Consider the following 24,193-nt stretch of genomic DNA (forward strand, 5'->3'; position numbering starts at 1 on the left):
CCGTCTATTTGCTGAATAAAAGAATAAATAGACACTTCGATCCTAGGAGAGGCATTGGAGCATCGCAGTGAGAGAGTGACCTCTGGAGTCGAGCTGCCTGTACTTAAATTCCCCTTCTGTCACTTCTGTCTGTATGTCCTTGGCCAGGTTACATAGCCTCTTTTCTTTCCATTGTCTCACCTATCCAATGAGGAAGATAACAGTCTCTACATTTTCGGGGTAGTGTCATAAGACTATATAAAATACTTAGGGAAGTGCTGGTATGTAGTTGGCACTAGATCATTGTTTTGTTTTGTTATTGTGGTAATTACATACTTGCCAAAGTTTATGGCCCATGACCGCGTGATTTATTTGACATTTATAGGTAAAGTTTGGTCCATTGACAAATCACACTATAACTTCCACTTTCTGGCCTGATGCATAAAGAGCTTGAATCCTTGCAATAGCAAAAGAAGCCAAATGAACTGAAAATCAACAATTCTTCTCCGATCCATCAGAGAATTGAGGTTACAGGGCAAACAGCTGCCCCAAAACAAGAGAGATAAACAGGCAGTTACAGAGAAGCGCTGTGAACCAAGAGCGGAAGCCCACAGCTAGTGCCAGGGTGGGCAGGCATATTTTAACCTGTAATCAGTGAACTGCTGAAGTCTTAGTGTGGACAAGCTGGAGAGTTAAAAACAACAGGGCCCCAGTGCCAGGAGACCCCAACTTTCATAAATGTTACCTCCAGGTATGAACAGCTGAGAAAAATCCTCTGTTCTCCCAGCAGGTGGAAGAGAAATGTCATCATTCTGAAATACACAGAGCTCTCTCTTCTCTTTCCAAGATCTGTCCTCAAGAGAAACTATTTTATCAGATCCTCATCAACCAGGGTTTTACCAAAGCCTAAGGTCCCCAGGGAAGGGAAATATTCACCCCAGGCTCACAGGCTGAAACCTAATCATAAGACCATAGAGTGCCCATCCATCTCTATGTTGATAGTGCTCCTGTCTGACGACAGAATTTCAATGGAGAGAACTGAGAGCCTTCAACCTCATTTAGAAGAAATCTCTAGGAAACCCAAAGCCAATGGGAGAGAGAAAAAACAAGGACACTAGAGGAAATGTAAGCCCTTGACACCACAGCTACAGCACACAGTAAGCACACAGCCTAATTCCTACCCAGATAAACATAAAACCTCACACTAAAGCCCTATTGCCTTGGTTCCTTTTACCCAGTACATCACATCCAGCTCTCAACAAAAAATTACAAAGTATGCTAAAAGGTAAAAAATACCACCTAAAAAAGAAGAAGCAAGCATCAGAACTAGATGCAGATATGGCAGAGATACTGGAATTATCAGACTGAAATTCTAGAACAACTATGATTAATACACTAAGAACCTTAAAAGAAAAAGCAGACGACATGGAAGAACAGATGGATACTATAAACAGAAACGGAAACTCTAAGAAGAGATGAAAGAGAGGAGCAAGATGGTGGAGGAATAGGAGACCTAAATTTCGTCTGGTCCCAAGAATTCAGCTAGATAGGTATCAAACCATTCTGAACACCTACGAACTCAACAGGATTTCGAAGAAAAGAAGAGCAGCAACTCCCTGAACAGAAAAGCGATCACTTTCTGGAAGGTAGGGCGTGCGCAGAAGCGAATCCGAGGTGATATTCGGGAAGATAGAGGGCAGAGGAGGGGGCCTCCGTCAGCCGCTTCTGGCAAGTGATAGAGAGCGGAGCACAAAATCGGAACTTCTAGAAGTCTGCTCCACTGAGGGATGTCGCTCCAGTGGCTAAGCAGGGGGGTGGAACCCTCACTGGGACAGTGTGGTCTCAGGACCCTCACACTGAATGCGGGAGAGCTCCCAGGTATTGGAGCGGGGAAGCCAGCTGCAGAGACAGAACCAAGGAGCAGGTTCTCAGCTCGGGGTTGCCATAAACCGTGATCCGCGGCACAGTCGGGCCACTGTTCTTCCAGCAGGGACCCAACAAGCGGCAGATCCGGGGAAACTCCCCTTCCTCCCCCAGGAGGAGTGGTGAGGGAGCATACTGCAGGGATCTGCTGGGTTTGGAGACTCCACAAGGGGTCGTGTGCCAGAGATAGAAATGCTTGGTCACAGGCCAGGTGAGCACGGAGTATGGCCAGAGACTGGGGAGCCGGGAGTGAGTGACTGCTTTTCTCTGGGGGTGCACTGAGGAGTGGGGCCCCGAGTTCTCGGCTCCTCTGGGGTGGAGATTGGGAGGCCGCCATTTTCACTCTCATCCTCCAAAGCCGTACAGAAAGCTTGCAGGGAACAAAAGCTCCCGAGAGCAAACCGGAGCAGATTACTTAGCCCGGACCGGCAAGGGCAGGGCAATTCCGCCTCTGGCAAAGACATCTGAGAACCACTGTGATGGTCCCTCCCCCAGAAGATCAGCAAGAACAGCCAGCCAAGACCAAGTTCACCGATCAATGAGAATGGCAGAACTCCAGCACTAGGGGAATATGCACATAGAATTCATGGCTTTTTCTCCCTGATTCTTTAGTCTTTCAAAGTTAATTTTTTTATTTCCTTTATTTTTTTCTTTTTCTTTTTCTTTTTTGGAATTTTTCTTTTTCCCTTTTTCAACCAACACCTTATCAATTCCTTTTTTAAAAATCTTTTTTATTTTTCATTTTTAGAGTCATATTCTATCCCTTCATTGTAGTTAACCTTATTTTTGATATGTATATAAGTTGTTCTCTCTTTAAAATTTTGGGATACAGTTGCTTTTAACAGACCAAAATATACCCTAAATCTCTCCTGTATGGCTTTGTTCTAGTCTCCTGCCTGATCACATTCTCTCCCTTTGTTTTTGTTTTTTTTTTTGTTTTTTTTTTATTTCTCTTCTTTCTTTTTTTCAACCAACTTCTTATCCTATCAATTCCTTTTATAAAATCTTTTATAATATTCACCTTTACAGTCATATTCTATCCCTTCATCGTATTTACCCTTATTTTTGTACATACATAAGTTTTTCTTTCATTAAAATTTTGGGAGGCAGTTTCTTCTAACAGACCAAAATATGCCCAAAATCTAGTGTGTGGCACTGATCTCTAATCACCAGCCCGATCATATTTGATCATATTCTTTTTTTTTCTTTTTTCTTTCTTTCCCTTTCTTTTCCCCCGATTTCAGGTCTCTTCTGATCTGTTTAGTGTCTATTTTTCTGGGGTTGTTGTTACCCTGTTAGCATTTTGTTCTCTCATTCATCTGTTCTCCTCTGGACAAAATGACAAGATGGAAAAACTCACCTCAAAAAAAAGAACAAGACGCAGTAGAGACTGCCAGGGACCTAATCAATACAGACATTAGTAAGATGTCAGAACTAGAGTTCAGGATGACAATTATAAACATACTAGCTGGGCTTGAAAAAAGCATGGAAGATACTAGAGAAACCCTTTCTGGAGAAATAAAAGAACTAAAATCTAACCAAGTCGAAATCAAAAAGGCTATTAATGAGGTGCAATAAAAAATGGAGGCTCTAACTGCTAGGATAAATGAGGCAGAAGATAGAATTTGTGATATAGAAGACCAAATGATGGAGAATAAAGAAGCTGAGAAAAAGAGAGATAAACAACTACTGGATCACGAGGGCAGAATTTGAGAGATAAGTGATACCATAAGACGAAACAATATTAGAATAATTGGGATCCCAGAAGAAGAAGAAAGAGAGAGAGGGGCAGAAGGTATATTGGAGCAAATTATAGCAGAGAACTCCCTAATTTGGGGAAGGAAACAGGCATCAAAATCCAGTAGGCACGGAGAACCCCCGTCAAAATCAATAAAAATAGGTCAACACCCTGACATCTAATAGTAAAACCCACGAGTCTCTGAGACAAAGAGAAAATCCTGAAAGCAGCTTGGGACAAGAGATCTGTAACCTACAATGGTAGAAACATTAGACTGGAAACAGACCTATCCACAGAGACCTGGCAGGCCAGAAACGACTGGCATGATATAGTCAGAGCACTAAATGAGAAAAATATGCAGCCAAGAATACTATATCCAGCTAGGCTGTCACTGAAAATAGAAGGAGAGATAAAAAGCTTCCAGGACAAACAAAAACTAAAAGAATTTGCAAACACGAAACCAGCCCTACAAGAACTATTGAAAGGGGTCCTCTAAGCAAAGAGAGCCTAAAAGTAACATAGACCAGAAAGGAACAGAGACAATATACAATAACAGTCACTGTATAGGCAATACAATGGCACTAAATTCCTATCTTTCAATAGTTACCCTGAATGTAAATGGGCTAAATGCCCCAATCAAAAGACACAGGCTATCAGATTGGATAAAAAACAAGACCCATCGATATGCTGTCTGCAAGAGACTCATTTTAGACCCAAAGACACCTCCAGATTGAAAGTGAGGGGGTGGAAAACCATTTACCATGCTAATGGACAGCAAAAGAAAGCTGGGTGCAATCCTTATATCAGACAAATTAGATTTTTAAACCAAAGACTATAATAAGAGATGAGGAAGGACACTATATCCTACTTAAAGGGACTATCCAACAAAAAGATCTAACAGTTGTAAATATCTATGCCCCTAACATGGGAGCAGCCAATTATATAAGCCAATTAATAACAAAAACAAAGAAACACATTGACAACAATACAATAATAGTAGGGGACTTTAACACCCCCCTCACTGAAATGGACAGATCATCTAAGCAAAAGATCAGCAAGGAAATAAAGACTTTAAATGACACATTGGACCAAACAGACTTCACAGATATATTCACAACATTCCATCCCAAAGCAACAGAATACACATTCTTCTCTAGTGCCCATGGAACATTCTCCAGAATAAATCACATCCTAGGTCACAAATCAGGTCTCAACCGGTACCAAAAGATTGAGATCATTCCCTGCATATTTTCAGACCACAATGCTTTGAAACCAGAACTCAATCACAAGAGGAAAGTCAGAAAGAACTCAAATACATGGAGGCTAAAGAGCATTCTACTAAAGAATGAATGGGTCAACCAGGAAATTAAAGAAGAATTAAAAAAATTCATGGAAACAACTGAAAATGAAAACACAACTGTTCAAAATCTTTGGGATGCAGCAAAGGTGGTCCTAAGAGGAAAGTATATAGCAATACAGCCTTTCTCAAGAAACAAGAAAGGTCTCAAATACACAACCTAACCCTACACCTAAAGGAGCTCGAGAGTGAACAACAAATAAAGCTTAAACCCAGCAGAAGAAGAGAAATAATAAAGATCAAAGCAGAAATCAATGAAATAGAAACCAAAAGAACAGTAGAACAGATCAATGAAATGAGGAGCTGGTTCTTTGGAAGAATTAACAAGACTGATAAACCCCTGGCCAGACTTATCAAAAAGAAAAGAGAAATGACCCAAATAAATAAAATCATGAATGAAAGAGGAGAGATCACAACCAACACCAAAGAAATACAAACTATTATAAGAACATATTATGAGCAACTATATGCCAGCAAATTAGATAATCTGGAAGAAATGGATGCATTCCTAGAGATGTATAAACTACCAAAACTGAACCAGGAAGAAATAGAAAACCTGAACAGACCTATAACCACTAAGGAAATTGAAGCAGTCATCAAAAATCTCCCAACAAACAAGAGCCCAGGGCCAGATGGCTTCCCAGGGGAATTCTACCAAACATTTAAAGAAGAATTAATACCTATTCTTCTGAAACTGTTCCAAAACATAGAAATGGAAGGAAAACTTCCAAACTCATTTTATGAGGCCAGCATTACCTTGATTCCAAAATCAGACAAAGACCCCATCAAAAAGGAGAATTACAGACCAATATCCCTGATGAACATGGATGCAAAAATTCTCACCAAAATACTAGCCAACAGTATCCAACAGTACATTAAAAGGATTATTCACCACCACCAAGTGAGATTTATTCCTGGGCTGCAAGATTGGTTCAACATCTGCAAATCAATCAATGTGATACATTAATAAAAGAAAGAAGAACCATATGATCCTCTCAATAGATGCAGAAAAAGCATTTGACAAAGTACAGCATCCTTTCTTGGTCAAAACTCTTCAGAGTATAGGGATAGAGGGTACATACCTCAATATCATAAAAGCCATCTATGAAAAACCCACAGCGAATATCATTCTCAATGGGGAAAAACTGAAAGCTTTCCCCCTAAGGTCGGGAACACGACAGGGATGTCCACTATCACCACTGCTATTCAACATAGTACTAGAAGTCCTAGCCTCAGCAATCAGACAACAAAAAGAAATGAAAGGCATCTGAATCAGCAAAGAAGAAGTCAAACTCTCACTCTTTGCAGATGATATGATACTTTATGTGGAAAACCCAAAAGACTCCACCCAAAAACTGCTAAAACTCATACAGGAATTCAGTAAAGTGGCAGGGTATAAAATCAATGCACAGAAGTCAGTTGCATTTCTATACACCAACAACAAGACAGAAGAAAGAGAAATTAAGGAGTTGATCCCATTTACAATTGACCCAGAACCATGAGATACCTAGGAATAAATCTAACCAAAGAGGCAAAGAATCTGTATCCAGAAAACTATAAAATACTCATGAAAGAAATTGAGGAAGAAACAGAGAAATGGAAAAACGTTCCATGCTCATGGACTGGAAGAATAAATATTGTGAAAATGTCAATGCTACCTAGAGCAATCTACACATTTAATGCAATCCCTATCAAAATACCATCCACTTTTTTCAAAGAAATGGAACAAATAATCCTCAAATTTGTATGGAACCAGAAAGGACTCCGAATAGCCAGAGGAATGTTGATAAAGAAAAGCAAAGTTGGTGGCATCACAATTCCGGACTTCAAGCTCTATTACAAAGCTGTGATCATCAAGACAGTATGGTACTGGCAAAAACCAGACACAAAGATCAGTGGAACAGAATAGAGAGTCCAGAAATGGACCCTCAACTCTATGGTCAACTAATCTTCGACAAAGCAGGAAAGAATGTCCAATGGAAAAAAGACAGTCTCTTCAACAAATGGTGTTGGGAAAATTGGACAGCCACATGCAGAAGAATGAAACTGGACCATTTCCTTACACCACACACAAAAATAGACTCAAAATGGATGAAAGACCTCAGTGTGAGAGAGGAGTCCATCAAAATCCTAGAGGAGAACACAGGCAGCAACCGCTTTGACCTCAGCCGCAGCAACTTCTTCCTAGAAACATCGCCAAAGGCAAGGTAAGCAAGGGCAAAAATGAGCTATTGGGACTTCATCAAGATAAAAAGCTTTTGCACAGCAAAGGAAACAGTCAATAAAACCAAAAGACAACCGACAGGATGGGAGAAGATATTTGCCAATGACATATCAGATAAAGGGCTCATATCCAAAGTCTATAAAGAACTTATCAAACTCAACACCCAAAGAACAAATGATCCAATCAAGAAATGGGCAGAAGACATGAACAGACATTTCTGCAAAAAAGACATCCAAATGGCCAACAGACACATGAAAAAGTGCTCAACATCGCTCGGCATCAGGGAAATCCAAATCAAAACCTCAATGAGATACCACCTCACACCAGTCATAATGGCTAAAATTAACAAGTCAGGAAACAACAGATGTTGGAGAGGATGCGGAGAAAGGGGAACCCTCCTACACTGTTGGTGGAAATGCAAACTGGTGCAGCCACTCTGGAAAACAGTATGGAGGTTCCTCAAAAAGTTGAAAATAGAGCTACCATATGACCCAGCAATTGCACTACTGGGTATTTACCCCAAAGATACAAATGTAGGGATCCGAAGGGGTACGTGCACCCCGATGTTTATAGCAGCAATGTCCACAATAGCCAAACTATGGAAAGAGCCAAGATGTCCATCAATAAATGAATGGATAAAGAAGATGTGGTATATATATACCATGGAATATTATGCAGACATAAAAAAAACAAAAACAAAATCTTGCCATTTGCAACGACGTGGATGGAACTGGAGGGTATTATGCTAAGCGAAATTAGTCAATCAGAGAAAGACATGTATCATATGATCTCACTGATATGAGGAATTCTTTTTTTTTTTTTTTTTTTTAAAGATTTTATTTATTTGACAGAGAGAGACACAGCGAGAGAGGGAACACAAGCAGGGGGAGTGGGAGAGGGAGAAGCAGGCTTCCCGCTGAGCAGGGAGCCCGATGTGGAGCTTGATCCCAGGACCCCGGGATCATGACCTGAGCCGAAGGCAGACGTTTAACGACTGAGCCACCCAGGCGCCCCTGATATGAGGAATTCTTAATCTCAGGAAACAAACTGAGGGTTGCTGGAGTGGGTGGTGGGGGTGGGAGGGATGGGGTGGCTGGGTGATAGACATTGGGGAGGGTATGTGCTATGGTGAGCGCTGTGAATTGTGTAAGACTGATGAATCACAGACCTGTACCCCTGAAACAAATAATACATTAATGTTAAAAAAAAAAAAAGAAGATAGTAGGAAGGGAAAAATGAAGAGGGGGAAATTGGAGGGGAAGATGAACCATGAGAGACTATGGACTCTGAGAAACAAACTGAGGGTTCTAGAGGCGAAGGCGGTGGGGGGATGGGATAGCCTGGTGATGGGTATTAAAGAGGGCACGTATTGAATGGAGCACTGGGTGTCATATGCAAACAATGAATCATGGAACACTACATCAAAAACTAATGATGTAATATATGGTGATTAACATAACATAATAGAATAAAATTAAAAAAAAAAAAAGATGAAAGAAAAATGCTAGAAGTCAGAAAAGCTGTACCAAATGAAGAATGCTTTTGATGGGCTCACTAGTAGACTGGACATGGCTATGGAAAGAATCAGTGATCTTGAAGACACATAAATAGCAACTTCCCAAACGAAAATGCAAAAAGAAAAGATGGCACAGAATATGTAGGAACCATAGGACAGTTATAACAAGTGTAATAAACGTGTAATTGGAATACCAGAAGGAGAAGAAATAAAGAGAGAGAAAAGAAGGAACAAATAGCAGCAGAAATATTTGATGTAATAATGGCTGAAAATTTTCTAAAATTAATGACAGACACCAAACCATAGATCCGGGAAGCTCAGAGAGCACTAAGCAAGGTAAAAAGCAAAAAATCTCTACTTAGGCATATCATATTCAAACTGCAGAGAATCAAAAGCAGAGAGAAAATAATGAAAGAAGCCAGAGGGGAAAGAACACCTTCCCGATAGAGGAGCAATGGTAAGAATTATGCTAGACATCTCTTAAGAAACATGCAAGTAAGAAGAAAGTGAAGTAAATTATTTAATGTGTTGAAAGAAAACCCTTGAAACCTAGAATTCCATACCCAACAAAGTTACTTACCAAATGTAAAAGAGAAAGAAAGACTTTCTCAGACAGGGGTGCCTGGGTGGCTCAGTCGGTTAAGCGTCTGCCTTCGGTTTGGGTCACGATCCCAGGATTCTGGGATCAAGCCCCACATCAGGCTCCCTGCTCAGCGGGGAGTCTGCTTCTCTCTCTCCCTCTGCCCTTTCTTCCTGCTCATGCTCTCTCTCACTCAAATAAATAAATAAAATCTTAAAAAAAAAAGACTTTCTCAGACAAACAAAAATTGTGGGACTTTGTCACCAGTAGACCTAGCTTGCAAGAAATGATAGAAGTTCCTTAAAAAGAAGGAAAATGGGAATGGTTAGAGACCTAGATCTACATAAAGAAAAAAGAGCATTAGGGGCGCCTGGGTGGATCAGTCGTTAAGCGTCTGCCTTCTGCTCAGGTCATGATCCCAGGGTCCTGGGATCGAGCCCCATATCGGGCTCCCTGCTCAGCGGGAAGCCTGCTTCTCCTTCTCCCACTCCCCCTGCTTGTGTTCCCTCTCTGCAGTCTCTCTCTCTCTCTGTCAAATAAAAAAATAAAATCTTAAAAAAAAAAAAAAGAAGAGCATTAGAGTATGAATAAATGAAAGTAAAATAAAATCTTCAGTTTTTCTTATTCTTTTTTTTTTTAAAGATTTTATTTATTTTAGAGAGAGAGTGCACACACGTGCAGGCAGGGGGTGGGGGTGAGGGGCGGAGGTGGAGAATCTCAAGCGGACTCTGCACCGAGCACAGAACCCAAGGCAGGGCTTGATCTCACCACCTGAGCTGAAACCAAGAATCGGATGCTCAACTGACCGAACCATCCAGGCGCCCCCTTCAATTTTTCTTATTCTTAATTGATCTAACAGATAGCAGTTTGTTCAGAATAATAAGAGCAACAATGTATTCGGTGATTATAGCTTAATGACAGCAATGAAATAGGGGACAGGAAGGAGGAATTGGGAATGCTCCATTATAAGGTTGCTGCACTAATGGGAAGTGCTATAATGTTATTTGAAAGTGGATTTGGATTAGTTCTAAATGTATATTGCAAACTCTAGGGCAACCACTACACAACCGTAAGAAGAAGTATAGTTGATATGATAAAAGGGAAGAGAAAATAGCATCGTGTAAAACGTGCAGTTAAAACCAGGGAAGATGAAAAAAGGTACAAAGAACAAGGGCAATGAATAACAAACACAAACACGGTAGATGTTAATCCAACTATATCAGTAATCACTTTAAGTGTGAATAGTTTAAATACACCAATTAAAGGACAGGATGTCACAGTGGATTAAAAAAACAAGAGCCAACTATAAGTTGTTCACAGATCACACTGTTGGACATCACACAAGAACATCCATGGGTGAGCCTAAAGGATCCCCAGCCTGAGGGTCAGGAGACAGGTTTCAGTCTGGTCTATCCACTGAGTAGCTGTGTGACCTTTCACAAGTCAGACATTCTCTGGACCTCTCTTTACCCTTCATTGCAAAATGAGAGGATTTAGACTAAATCCCTTAAACTCGCTTCCAGGTCAAAATCCAAAGCCTCTGTACCAGGATCTGATGAGAAATGTGGGCAGGCAGAGAGGAGGCTGCAGCATCTAACAGGTGCTTTTGGACTGAGTTCATGAGACCCAGCTGCAGCCAGAAGGGATGTGTGCATGGGTGTGAGAGCGCAAATCCAAAGTCCGGCTACTGCTTGTGAAAACTAAACTCTTGGAGACCACTGGATGGCAAGAATATCTCACCTGGGTCCGTATTTGACTAGGAGAAAATTATAAGGAGTTTGTAAGCCACATTTAGGTTGACTTGCATCGTGCTGATCAGGAAGGAGAATGGGCCAGAGAGGAACTCAGGGGGTCTCTGCTGAATGTAAGGGACAGAGGATTATCATAGCTCCTTGTCTAGCATTCCTGGCCCATCATCATCTTTTCAGGCTGAAAAGCCCCCATCTTTCCCACTATTGCCCCTGCCCCTTCCCTCTGCAGAAGAAAGAAAAGAGGGAATTTCAAATGTTTAAGCCCCAATGTTAAGAAGATTGTTCTTGAAGATCTCATTTGCAGCTTCTAGCAAAAATCTTGCTCATCTTCAAATACAGACAACCATGGCATGACTTGTTATTTTGGCCAAAGGCATCACCATTCTGATCAAGAAAAGCACAGGAGAACCCTTGAAATGATCTTTAAAAACCCACAAGGACATCCAAGGGAAACTAAACCAATGACTCTGGATTAAATCGGGGTTGCAGGTCTGTACCCTGGATGGACATGTCACAGCACATTTTTACTTTCCCAGGTTGTTCTCTCCCCAGGGTCAAGTGGTCTAGATTGACTGTATTCTTTCCCACTGACACAGTTATGCACTGTGTGGAAGCTGGCTAGATGCTGATCTTACAGATACCTCCCACCTAGGTCTACGTGACATTGTTATAAACCCCAGACCCATGAAGTACTGACATTTCCACTGGGAAATTGTAGGAATTCTAATATTCCACTAGATAGAAGGCTGGATGAAGGCAAGGATTGTGACTGTGTTTGCTAATCAGTATACCCACTGTGCCTAGCTCAGGGCCTGGCATATAGTAGGTGCTCAATAAACATTTGTTAAATGAATGAAAAAAAAATCCACCACAAATGTGGGCCTGAAAGAAGTATGCATCGTTCAAATGTGATGATTTCTAAAAATACTTTTTAAAACTATTCATTCATTTCTCATTTCTTTAACAAGCTACCATTGAGTGCCTTTGACATGACAGGCACCAAAACACAGAAATGAATGAGACAGTATGCCAATTCTCATAAAGAAGAGGGGGGACAATATTCACTGAGTGCAACTATAAGCTGGGCACTTTTTATTCATTATTTCATCCTTCCAACAACCCTGTGAGGTAAATATCATTTATTTCCCCCTACCTTTGCATAGAAGGGAAGAGAGACTTGCACAAAGACCCACATCTAGCCAATGGCAGAGCCAAGAATTTATTCCAGGACCTGGGTACTTCCCTCTGCAATGTACTTTCTCCCCAAAGTAAAGTTACAATCACAGTGTGATGTTCTGTTCTGTGATGTTATGCTAAGGAAACTTAGGTTATCGAAAATTGAGTTGTAAATAAATAGCTTCCTTGGGAAAACAGAAATAAGAATTTTATGTTCTCAGTTTCAAGTTATTTATGTTGGGAAAAAAATTTAATAATAGACGTGCTTTATAACCACATCGTGAGAGGGTAATTGAAGGCTAGAAATAATAAATTGCTCAAACAAAACAAATGAAAATTACCAACTTAAGTCCTAAATAGCATGTAAGACCCAAGTCAATGAGTTTCTAAATTATCATTATCATAACTCATTGTTATGACAAACAAAGCACAACACTGAACTAAGATGACTGAAGTCAAAGTAAAGTGTGGTTTAGTTTGTATTGCCAATGGTGAAGAAAAAAACATAAAACCGAGAAGCTGCCAGCTACTCTTTTGTGCACAATAGCTTTTTCCCTAGGCCCCTGGTACTAATTCCCAACTGTGCTTGAATTATAACCAGTAGATTCCATAATATGAGTTGTGTTCCCTGAGCAATCTATTGTGTTATACCCTACATGCTTTATGAAGGCTTGAACTGTGGGAGGGAAATGGGGAAATGAGTCCTTAGACATGAGAGCAACTTGGAGAAATGCTCAGGGTCAGGCTGTCTTATAGGGATGGGAGGCCCACTGCGGAGGTGGCCAAGTGACTTGCACATTTGAGAGTCACAGATAGGCTCCTGGGTTGCCTATCTCCCTGGACCCTAAAGCAGTTTTGAGAATCACCATCTCTCCCCAATGGGTGAAAATGCATGGGGCCTGGAATCATCTGCATTCATATATCAGCAGAAACTTTGAAAGCACGTTGTTCCCACCCACCCTACCTGGATCAGATGAGGAACAGGGGAAACAGAAATCCATAATCAACTCAAAATCCAGCAGCTCAGAAAGTGCCCAAGCTGGTGGGGCATGTTCTACTACTAGAATAGTCCTAAAGGATATGGCCCAATCCTAGTGCAGTAATGACCCTCTGTTACATTTTTATAGTTCCCTGCAACTTTCAGTGACTTCATAACAACTATGGGAGTGAAGTCATATTCTGCTTTTTACAGATGAAGAAACTGGAGATGAGTAAGTGATTCACAGCCAGCAACCATCAGAGTAAGACTCAAATCCTGTCTTCCAGCACCATCTTCAATAGGCCTCTACCACAAACTTATAGGGTGACCCCAGGGTTATGTTTTCTAGGAGCAATGGCTTTAGAGTCAGACCTGCATTTCCTTATCTTGGATGTACCACTTTTAGCCATATAATTTGTCAAGTTCTTTAACTTCATTAAACCTTAGTTCCTCATCTGGAAAATGAGGACACATACAACACCTAGCTCATGGGGTTACTGTGAGGGTCAAATGCAATATGCAGATAGCATGCTCAGCACAGAACTTCGCCCTGGTTAGAGCTGGACAAATGTTGAGGGTTTCAGGGCATGGGCTTTGGGTGGAGGTATCTCTTTCCTCCTCTGTGGTTTAGTATTCTTAGGGGTACAAAGGTACAAAGCCCCTGGGGGACATTTTACCATATCTAAAGCTACAATGAGACAAAAATTTGGGACAGAGAGGGAATGCTTGGGGACCTGAGCCCTGAGGCTGGAATGGGGGCGAAGGAATGACCTCCACGGGGAGCAGGCCTGTGCCTTCTCCTACAGTGCCATCTGTGCTGGGTCACAAGGCAGAGGGGACCCTCCATCCCCACCTGGAAAGCCATGGAGTTGGCAGCAGCCAGAAATATCCTCAGAGGCAGCTTGGCTTTGTAGGACCTGTGGCTCCACAAGCGATGAGCACCAGCTGTCACACCCAGAGCAGTCAGGAGGAAGCAGAAGTAGGCTGCAAGACACAAGCAGGGAGAATGTCAGCAAATGTCACCAAGCTTCTACAGGCTTTTTTCTCTTCTGCATAGGGACCCATGGGAAATGGTGTTAGGAGAAGAATCTGCAGTGTGAAGGAAGAATTGATAACTTGGGGAAATGCAGCCTTTTTATTGATTTGTAATTTTCCAGTACCAGGCAGACGTGGAGAGAACTTTCCTCAAGGAACGTTGACCTTTGAACATCATTTTTTCTCTATCCAACAAATCTTTTATTTGCTAATGTTCCTTGACAGTCTTGATGCAAAGTCATAATCACATTAGTGTGTATCTGTAACTCAGTCTTACATGCCCACTCTCTGTAGAGCTGAGATTGATTTCTATGTTGCCTCGTAACTGGCACCCGTGCCAGCAAGAGTGTTATACGAAGACCATATTTCTAAATGGCAGTGCCATTATTATGGCTGCACAGGCACTGGTTTGAATGAAATCAGGCCAGACCTAAAAGCAGTGAAGTCTGGCTCAGGACCAGTAAGAATGAAAAGAAAACTGATGGCAGGGACAACTGAGATTTGCTTTCTAAAGATCCCCACTTACACCATCACTAGGACCTGGGATGGCAAAGATGGCCAGGTGGGGAATTTTTTTAAAGCCAGCTTAAGTGGAGCGTATGATCTGCCACCCACTTAAATATATTATTTTTAAGCCTCACAACACATAGTATTGTCTCACTTTACAGTTGAGAAACTGGATCTCTGAGAGTTAAATCCTGCATATAAACCCGAGTTGACCTAATTCCAAAGTCTCTGCCAAGAGACCCCATACTGCCCCCACGTGGTGGCGGTGGATTGCTTTTTGTATGAAGACTTGAGAGAGGTTATAAAAGTATGGTATAAAGGGGACACACAGGATACCCCCAAAATCACGATTCCTGAGATTATTACAACTACTCTAGTGCTTTTACAGCAATATGCCCACACAAGGCTAAATGTCGTCCTTAGATTATCTTATTAAAAACACATCAAACAATCCTATAGAGTTTATATTATTATCAGCCCCATTTTATAGATGAGAAAACCAAGGCTGAAAGAAGTTAACTAATTTCCCAGTGTCACAAAGCTAGGAGGTGTCTTTGCTAAGAGTCAAACCCTAGTCTGTCTGAACCAAGAACCGAGCTCCTAACCTCTACACTCCACTATGCCTCTAAGAGACACCAGGTAAGTTTTATCTTTACTTCTCTACATCCCACCATCATCCTTAATATTAGATCCTAATCTAAACTTAAAAGTGAGCTTCTTCCTTACTTGGGTGGAGAACTCTAAACCAAGCTATAAGTAAGTAGGATCAGGCAGATTATCCTGCACAATTGCTTCTAGCACTTAGCACATACAGGGCCCTCTATAAAGAGCTGGCAAAGAACAAGTGATCAGATGTGAGTACATCGCTGAACAATTGTGAATGGTACCAGGACAAGAGGAGTTTTTCGGGAGCCCACTATAGCACTTCTTTGGAAGAATTACCAGGGTAACTTCACTGTCAATATACACTGAAGGTAGAACCATATTACATCTCCCAAAAGTCAAGTCCAACTGATCTTGATCTCAATCCATATTTATATGGGTCTAAAAGTGAGACTTGCCCTTGGCTCTAAGATTAATGAGTCTCTGAATACATGTGGTTTTCATGAACTTGACAAATCATTCCTTACTTGAAAGGTTAAAAACAAAAAACAATTTGCCCATAAATCACAGAAAGTAACAGTATATAAAAAGCTCTGGTCTCTTGTTATTATAATTTAACCTTGGTTGTGAGTCTATGAAATGGACAGCTATTTTCTTTTTTTTTTTAATTTTTTTTTTTAAGATTTTATTTATTTGAGAGAGAGAGAATGAGAGACAGAGAGCATGAGAGAGAGGAGGGTCAGAGGGAGAAGCAGACTCCTTGCTGAGCAGGGAGCCTGATGTGGGACTAGATCCCAGGACTCCGGGATCATGACCTGAGCCGAAGGCAGTCGCTTAACCAACTGAGCCACCCAGGCGCCCCTGGACAGCTATTTTCCATGTCATCCCTGGCGTCCATGTCTCTACCTATAATTTTTTCCAACTGTCAAGTAGTTAGGGAACAAGTGAAATCTGTAATGGAAAAATTCAATGTGACCCTATTTCTCCAGTGGATTAAGACACTGAACCTTGGCTGCAATAAAATGAATTCCAAGAATCCATGAAAAACACTGGCCAAAAAAGAATCTGTTCAATGTACGGTTCCCAGACAGGGCCTTATCACAGATGATGGCATTGTCTTGTCCTGTTTGGGATCTCCAGGATTTCAGGGATCACTTACATGGTTGGTCTGCCCTGGGCAGTAGTGGCTATTGGTTTTGCATGGTCCTTCTTCTGGCAACAGGAATGTGGCCATGTAACCCAAGCCTGGCCTAGCGTAGTACCCCATCTTCCTGGGCTTGGGAGTAAACACTTGACCCAACCCTTCTCTCCCTTCTGGTTCAAAGACTAAAGGTCACATACCAAAGCATGATTGCAACAGTAGAGAATGAGGCCAAGAAAATGAGACATGAGGATGGTGGAGATACCAACAAGAGCTAGGAGGAGAGCTGCCTGCCCTGGCCCACTGGTTGCAGCCCCCAGAGTTCTACAGTTTTTTTGATCCTGTGAGCCTCCCGGTATTTCTCCTAGTTATGTGAGCCAACAAATCCCCTTTTCTTGCCAAAGCTAGTTTGCTCTGGATTTCTGATACTAAAATTCTGCAGAACCTCTAAGGAAGAAAGCAACCTTCTGGCTGTAGCCCAAATGAGGACAAACTACAAAAACCCTGGCCTGAATATGAGGCTGTTCTATTAATAGGACTCAGTTTTCCTATTTTGATAGGGCTAATTTGAGAGGTTCTTAACCTCTCTTCTATGATCTTTGTGGAGATTAATATCCAAACTAGTTTTCAGATGGATGTTCGCTAGTTGGCTCTGAGACAGTGAATTATTCAGATACAGAATTGATAAGTAGAGGAAAGTAGTCCTTTGGGGGGAAAAGGAGTAACAAGCAGTGTTAATAATTTTATCAAATAGCTTATACCTTGCAGATTAAGGAGCTAGATCAATAGAAAGCAGAATCACAAAATCACAGAATAGTAAGCAACAAACACATATATTGGTCTGGATGCAAACAAGAGTCACCAATTCTGGTTAGCTCAACCCAAAAAAGAAATGTTTTGTTAGTAGATTGTCTCTTGTGTTGGCTTTGATGAAGTAAGCTGTTGTATTGGAATGGCCCATGTAGCAAGGACGTGAGGGTGGCCTCTAGCCAACAACCAGTGAGGAAATGAGACTTCAGTCCAATAATCCTCAAGGAACTGAGTCTTGCCAACAACAGTGTAAGTGAGCTTGGAAGCAGATCCTTCCTCAGTTAAGCTTTCGGATAAGACAGCAGCCCAGGTCAACACACTGCTGCCTTGTGAGAGATCCTGGAACAGAGGACCCAGCTCCAGCAGTACCTGGATTCCTGCTTTACAAAAACTGTGAGAAAATAAATGTATGTTGCCTTAAGCTGCTAAACTTGGGGTTAATTTGTTCTGCCACAATGGTTAAAAAATGCAAGACTTCAGTAGGAACTTTACCTCAAGTAAGGAAGGTATAGTTTAAATCCTGGTTTAAGAACAATTTGTTATCTATAGGGACAGAAAGTAGATTCATGTTGCAAGGGACAGGGAGGGCAGGAAGGGGAGTGGAAAATGACTGCTAATGGGTACAGGGATTTGGTGTGAAGTGTGATAAAAATGTTCTAAAACTGATTTTGGTAATGGTTGCACAATTCCATGAATATACTAAAAACCAATGAATTATATACTTCAAATAGATGAATTGTATGTTATGAGTTTATAACTCAATAAAGCAGTCACTAAAAAAACTATTACTGAATTCCTATTAGACTTTGTTATTATGTACATTTTCTCAATGTAAAATAAAATAGACAGGTCACAAAACAGAACAGAACAAAACAAACAAAAAGCAACCATTTGCCTAGGATACCACCATAGACATCATCACCCCTGGACTCTTGGCACCACTGGAAACTCATGTCATACTGTGGTCCCTTAAGTCTTCCACAGCTGCCAAGAAGAGCCTCTATTTGACCCTTCACTTATGCCTGAATCTATCAGGACCCAAGATTCCAAGGCAGAAGCACCTATCTGTCCATGTGTGGATCACAAGCTCAGCTCTAGCTGCCAGCAACAAAAGAGGAAGAATCCACAGTCCCTTTAATTTTCATGATGGAAGGTCAAGCCTTCCATCTATCTTGGTCCTCAATTGGAGCAATGTTTAGAGAATTATTGTAGTGACTCCCTCTGGACCACACAACCAGAGAACAGTCCTAGAGAGATGTTAAGAACCAAAAATTAAAACTCCCTTAATTCTGGACCTGTCAGAGGAAGAGATGGACAGCTCCCTTTGAGACCCATCTGTGAGCACTAGACAGAAGAAGCAATTAGCAGAATTCTTTAACTGTGTGTATTATCTATTTTCCTCTCTCTCTAGAGTGAAAGCTACTAAATAATAATAATAGCTACTATTGACCAAGAGCTCTCTATGTACCAGGCCCTGTTCTAAACAATTTATACAGGGGCACCTGAGTGGCTCAGTCGGTTAAGCGTCTGACTCATGATTTTGGCTCAGGTCATGATCTCATGGGTCACGATCTCATGAGTCATGGGATTGAGCCCTGCATACAGTTCCACACTCAGTGAAGAGTCGGCTTGAGATTCTCTCTCTCCCTCTGCCCCTCCCCCTGCTCATGTTCTCTCTCTCAAATAAATAAATAAATCGTAACTCTTTGAATACTCACCTCAAGTCTAGGGGTGGATAGTATGATTTCCATCTTATAGACAAAGGCAATTAGACAGAAAGTGATGCAGCCAGGTGGCAATCTAAGGCAGGAAGAGCCCACATTCAACACCTCTGCGGGCTGTTTTACTCTTCGGGGTTGCCTTAATTGTAATGGGAGGAGAGGAGCCCGAGTGCATCATGTCCTTTTAGTCAGCTCAAAACATAAGCTGAAAGTTAAGACTCTTGTTCTGTGTTTTGCCTTTACCAACTGGCAAGTTCACTTCCAAGAATGCCCTCACCATCATTCTGAATCCAATTCTGCCTCAGCTTGCCTTGGAGCACCAGACAACCCAAGGATTCATGAGACAGTTTATTGAGCACCTATTATAAACCATGCACTGAGCTTGGAACTGGGTCCTCAAGGTGACCACACAAATACGGGCCTTTGTCTCCTCGAGTTGATAGGAGTTTGAAAAGTAAATTATTTACTATATAATTATAAATTACAGCAAGTGCTGCAGAGGAGACAAACAGCATCATATACGAGAGATTAAAAGGGGGATAATTTAGGGGCATCTGGCTGGCTCAGTTGGAAGAGCATGTGACTCTTGATCTCACGGTCATGAGTTCAAACCCCACACTCTGCATAGAGATTACTAAAAAATAAATAAATAAATAAATAAATAAATAAATAAAAGGGGGATAATTTAGTTTGGGGGACTGGAGAAGAGTTCGCAGTGGAAGCAAGAATTAAGCTAACCCCTAAAGGATGAGGAGGAGGCAAGATTCAGACAGAGGGACCCACACGTGGGAAGACCTGGGCTAGAGAAGGGGATCTGATAAGAAGTCTGTCTCTGACCACCTCACACTCACTCAGAGGGCTACTAGAACCAAACAAAAACAAACGGAAAATAAGTGCTGGCATGGATGTGGAGAAATTGGAACCCTTGTGAATTGCTAGTGGGAATGAAAAATGATGCAGCCACCATGGCAAAGTTGGGTGGTTCCTCAAAAAGTTAAACATAGAATTATCATGTGATCCAGGATTCCACTTCTGGGTATATAGCCCCAAAGAATTAAAAGCAGGGACTCAAACAGATACTAATTCACCCATGTTCCTAGCAGCATTATTCACAATCGCCAAAGGGTGAAAACACCCAATGTCCATGAACAGATGGATGGATAAACAAAATGTGGTGTACATACAATGGAATCTCATTTGACCATCAAGTGGAATGGAATTCTGACCCACGCTACAGAACATGGATGAACTTTGAAAACATTATGCTAAGTGAAATCAACCAGACACAAAAGGACAAATATTGTTTAATACCACTTACATGAGGTACCTAGAAGAGGCAAATTCATAGAGACAGGAAGTAGAACAGGAGTTACTAGGGGATGGAGGTAAGGGGAAATGAGTTGTTCAATGGGTACAGAGTTTCAGTTTGGGATGGTGAAAAAGTTCTGGAGATGGATAGTGGTGGTGGTTGCACAACATTGTGAATGTAGGTGATCCCACACAACTGCACACTTAAAAATGGTTAAAATAATAAATTTTGTTATGTATATTTTACCACAATTTTTAAAAAGTGTGTGTTTGAAGCCCAGGGTGACAAGGGAAGGGGAGGTCAAAAAGAGGTTCAAGAGCCTTAAACGGAGGGCCAGTCAAAAGGTGTTGGAGGTGCACCGAGGTGACTGGATGTTGTGCTGAGGCCAAGGGAAACTATTAAAGGGCTTTAAGCATGGAAGTATTTAGAAAATGCATGGAGAGTAGAGGGGCAAAAACAGTCAAGCACCCCAGATCATTCCTGTTAATATTTTGCTATATAACTCCCTCTAATACTTTTTAAAACAATCTTCCTTTGGCCACCTTCAAATATTTTGCATACATAAGATCATTACAACCCCTATTACAGCAGTGATCAGATGAAAAGATAGATATTTGGGAACAGAGTGCAAAAGGAATTTCGTTCCCTTGATTTCTTAAACCAACCCACGATAAAATTCCTCTTTAAAAAACAAATGGGACACCTGGGTGGCTCAGTCGGTTGAGCGTTGAGTGGCTGCCTTCGGCTCAGGTCATGATCCCGGGTTCCTGGGATCAAGCCCTGCATTGGGCTCCCTGCTCAGCATGGAGCCTTCTCCCTCTCCCTCTGCCACTTCCCCTGCTTGTGCACGCTCTCTCTCTCTGTCAAATAAATAAATAAATAAAATCTTTTTAAATAAATAAATAAAATAAAAAAACAAATGCACAGCACTGCCTAACAGAGTGTCAGAAGGCGGGCTGGAAAAGGGAGTCTACTCACACTGAACGTCTGCCATGGACCATCACTACCAATATACCCAATTTTACTGTTTTACTCCTATGAGGTACATGTTATAACCCCAGTTTTACAAAGGTGCAAAACTGAGGCCCAGAGCGTTAAGTAAATGCCTTGGGATCTCAGGACAGAGCTAGCGCCCAAACACTAGATCAGTCCAGCCCCCGGCTCCTTCTCCTGATGCAGTGGTTCTCAGTCCTGGCTGCGCATTGCAGTCAGCTGGGCACTTAGATGCTGGGGCCCACAGAACAGCATGAACCCCAGATGAGGGCTGGGAGAGCCGGCCTCTCCCTCCACGGGTGATTCGGATGCACAACCAGGGCTGAGAAACCCCGCCCTATGAGGCATACCCTCTCTAAGAGACCATCTGGCCCCTCTGCGTGCTCACCAACCCACCCTCAGGCTGACCCTCTTCGGAGCCCTGGCTCCTGAGAGGCCTCGGGTCTCGTAAATGCTAAGCGACTTGGGATGGGAGAGACCAGGCTGCCCTTTCTTGTGAACTCCGGGTCCTTCTCGCATTCCCCTCCCAGCAGCTCCATTTGATGGTTCGGGCCGTCCCCCCAGGCCCTGGGCAGCGGGGACTTTGATATTTAAGCACTTGGCCGGGGAGCGCGGGGAGCAGCAGGGCTCTGGCAGCAGCAACCTGCGTGGAGATGTGATAAGCACCCACAGAATTGTCTTTCACCAAGGGGAGGGGAGAGGTTGCAATCAGAGCAAATAAGCAGGGTGATGGCTCCTGGGGACAGGGCAAGCTGGGGGTGGGGTGGGAGCTGCAATTCGAGAAGACACTGTGCTCACGCTCAGATACCTGCCTCGCTCGCCGGCGCAACTGCTCTGAAAGTCAGTTCGGGGCTCTGGCCAGTAAATGACTGTCTCTCCTCTCCAGTCCTTCCTAGATGCAGAAGACACTTAAGGAAAGGCCAACAGACCCATAGACAGAGAGACACAGAGATACATATAGAAGATACATATGCACATATTTGTATACGATTGGCAACACAGCATAATGGTTAGAATGAACCTGGGATCGAATCTCTGGTCTATCACTCATTAGTGTGACAATCTCTAAACCTTGGTTTCTCCATCCGTAAAGTGAAGGAAATAGTACCTGCTTTACAACAAGCATGTTATAAAGAGTAAAAGAGGTAAGCATGTAAAATGCAACCGTGCCTGGGGAGCAATGAGCACTGGTTCATATTATTGCCCCTGTTACGAATGCCATTCCCCTGCCTCTGAAAATGTCCCCTTCCCTGATGACCCCCCCTGAAGACACCTGCCTTTCTCATTGCGCTAAGCCCATGGTTCTCAAGGGTGTAGGTGATTTTGTCTCCTCCTCACCCCTGAGGGACACTTAGCAAAGTCTTTAGACATTATTAGTTGTCACAACCCAAAACCTGAAGGGTGGCCCTGGCATCTAGTGGGTAGAGGCCAGGGATGCTGCTAAGCCTCCTAAGTGCCCAGGCTCTCCCTCCAACAAAGAATTATCATTACCAAAATGACAAGAGTGCCAAGGTAGAGAATCCTGCTCTATTCTTAGCCGAGTTCTCGAAAGCTTTCTCGTTCATTCTCCCGATGTGACTACACCTGTCCTTGCTTCTTTGCACCTCTCTGGTTTCATTGGGAACTGTAGGAGTAATTTATCTCCGAAATTATTTAATTAATAGGCTGAAAACAAAGGACTAGGATGAAAGATCAATAGTATTTTAGGTCACTGCTTCTCCAACTTTAATGTGCTCTACACATCCCCAGGGGATGATGTTTAAATGCAGATGCTGGGCCCCACTGCCAGAGATTCTGAGTCAGTGGGTCTAGGAAGGGTTCGTGGGCGGTGCTGATGCTTTTGGTCCAGGTCCCGGCGTGTTTAGCAGGCCAGCCCTGAGAGAGAGGGCCTGACACAGGACTCCCCTCCATGGCCACTCATCTCATGAAATGATGTTACAAAGAAGTTCAACTAGGGGCACCTGGGTGGCTCAGTTGGTTAAGCGACCCCCTTCAGCTCAGATCATGATCCTGGGGTCCTGGGATGGAGTCCCACATCGGGCTCCTTGCTCAGCGGGAAGCCTGCTTCTCCCTCTCCCTCTGCTGTCCCCCCTGCTTGTGTTCTCTCTCTCTCTCTGTCAAATAAGTAAATTAAATCTTAAAAAAAAATAATTTCAACTAGACTTTACATCTTCCCTTTAAAGGTTTGGGTCTACAAGTTTCGAGATTCTGAGGCAATTTCCTCCCAGGTATGATTTCAACAACTCGCTTAAAAGCAGAACATCTTCACAGGGCCTTGCAGGATGAAAAGCAAAGGGTTTCTCTCTACTGTTAAAACCTGCTAACTTCTCTTACACTCACAATAACCACCAGCCCCTCTCTGCAACCCCCGCCTCCCTCCGCTAAACCACCTTCTCCTGTGCTGCACACGGGCTTCGAGAAGATAAGTTCTCTCCTCCCATGGCATGAATCTTTAAGCAACTGCCGGCATCTTCGAGGAAGATTTAACAGGAAAGGAATGGAATCAGAGCGAGAAAACGTATTTCATGCATTTTACATGCACTGCCCATTTTCCTCAAGTGTCCTTCCTGCCTTCAGTTAGGTCACTGAAAGTACTCTACAGTTCTGAGCAAATGCTACTTGTCCTGGTTGGTTTACAGCTTATATGACAGAACAACACAGCAGATCACTAAGAAGCAAAATTACAGCGTAACTCATTACTACTCACCACACTATGTGTAATTTTTTTAAAAAGAAGCAAGAATTCAAGTCTTTTCTAGGACTTCATTCCATAGAGACAGGGCTCACTTCAGGTCCTCAGGCTGGGCCAGGCATCCATGTTGGATGCTCTCTTGCCCTGTGTTTTCAATAT

At 42.4% G+C, this 24,193-nt stretch overlaps 1 protein-coding gene across 1 annotated transcript in view; it reads right to left on the bottom strand.

The window, feature by feature from the left end:
• SCD5 (stearoyl-CoA desaturase 5) overlaps positions 1-24,193 on the bottom strand; it is a 159,816-nt gene that overhangs the window by 53,244 nt on the left and 82,379 nt on the right. The window contains exon 2 of the mRNA XM_032400657.1: positions 14,077-14,207. Within this exon, the coding sequence (XP_032256548.1) occupies positions 14,077-14,207 (131 nt within the window). The remainder of the gene's footprint in view (positions 1-14,076; positions 14,208-24,193) is intronic.

This window comes from Phoca vitulina, unplaced genomic scaffold, assembly GCF_004348235.1.
Source record: "Phoca vitulina isolate PV1807 unplaced genomic scaffold, GSC_HSeal_1.0 scaffold3, whole genome shotgun sequence".
NCBI lineage: Eukaryota > Metazoa > Chordata > Mammalia > Carnivora > Phocidae > Phoca > Phoca vitulina.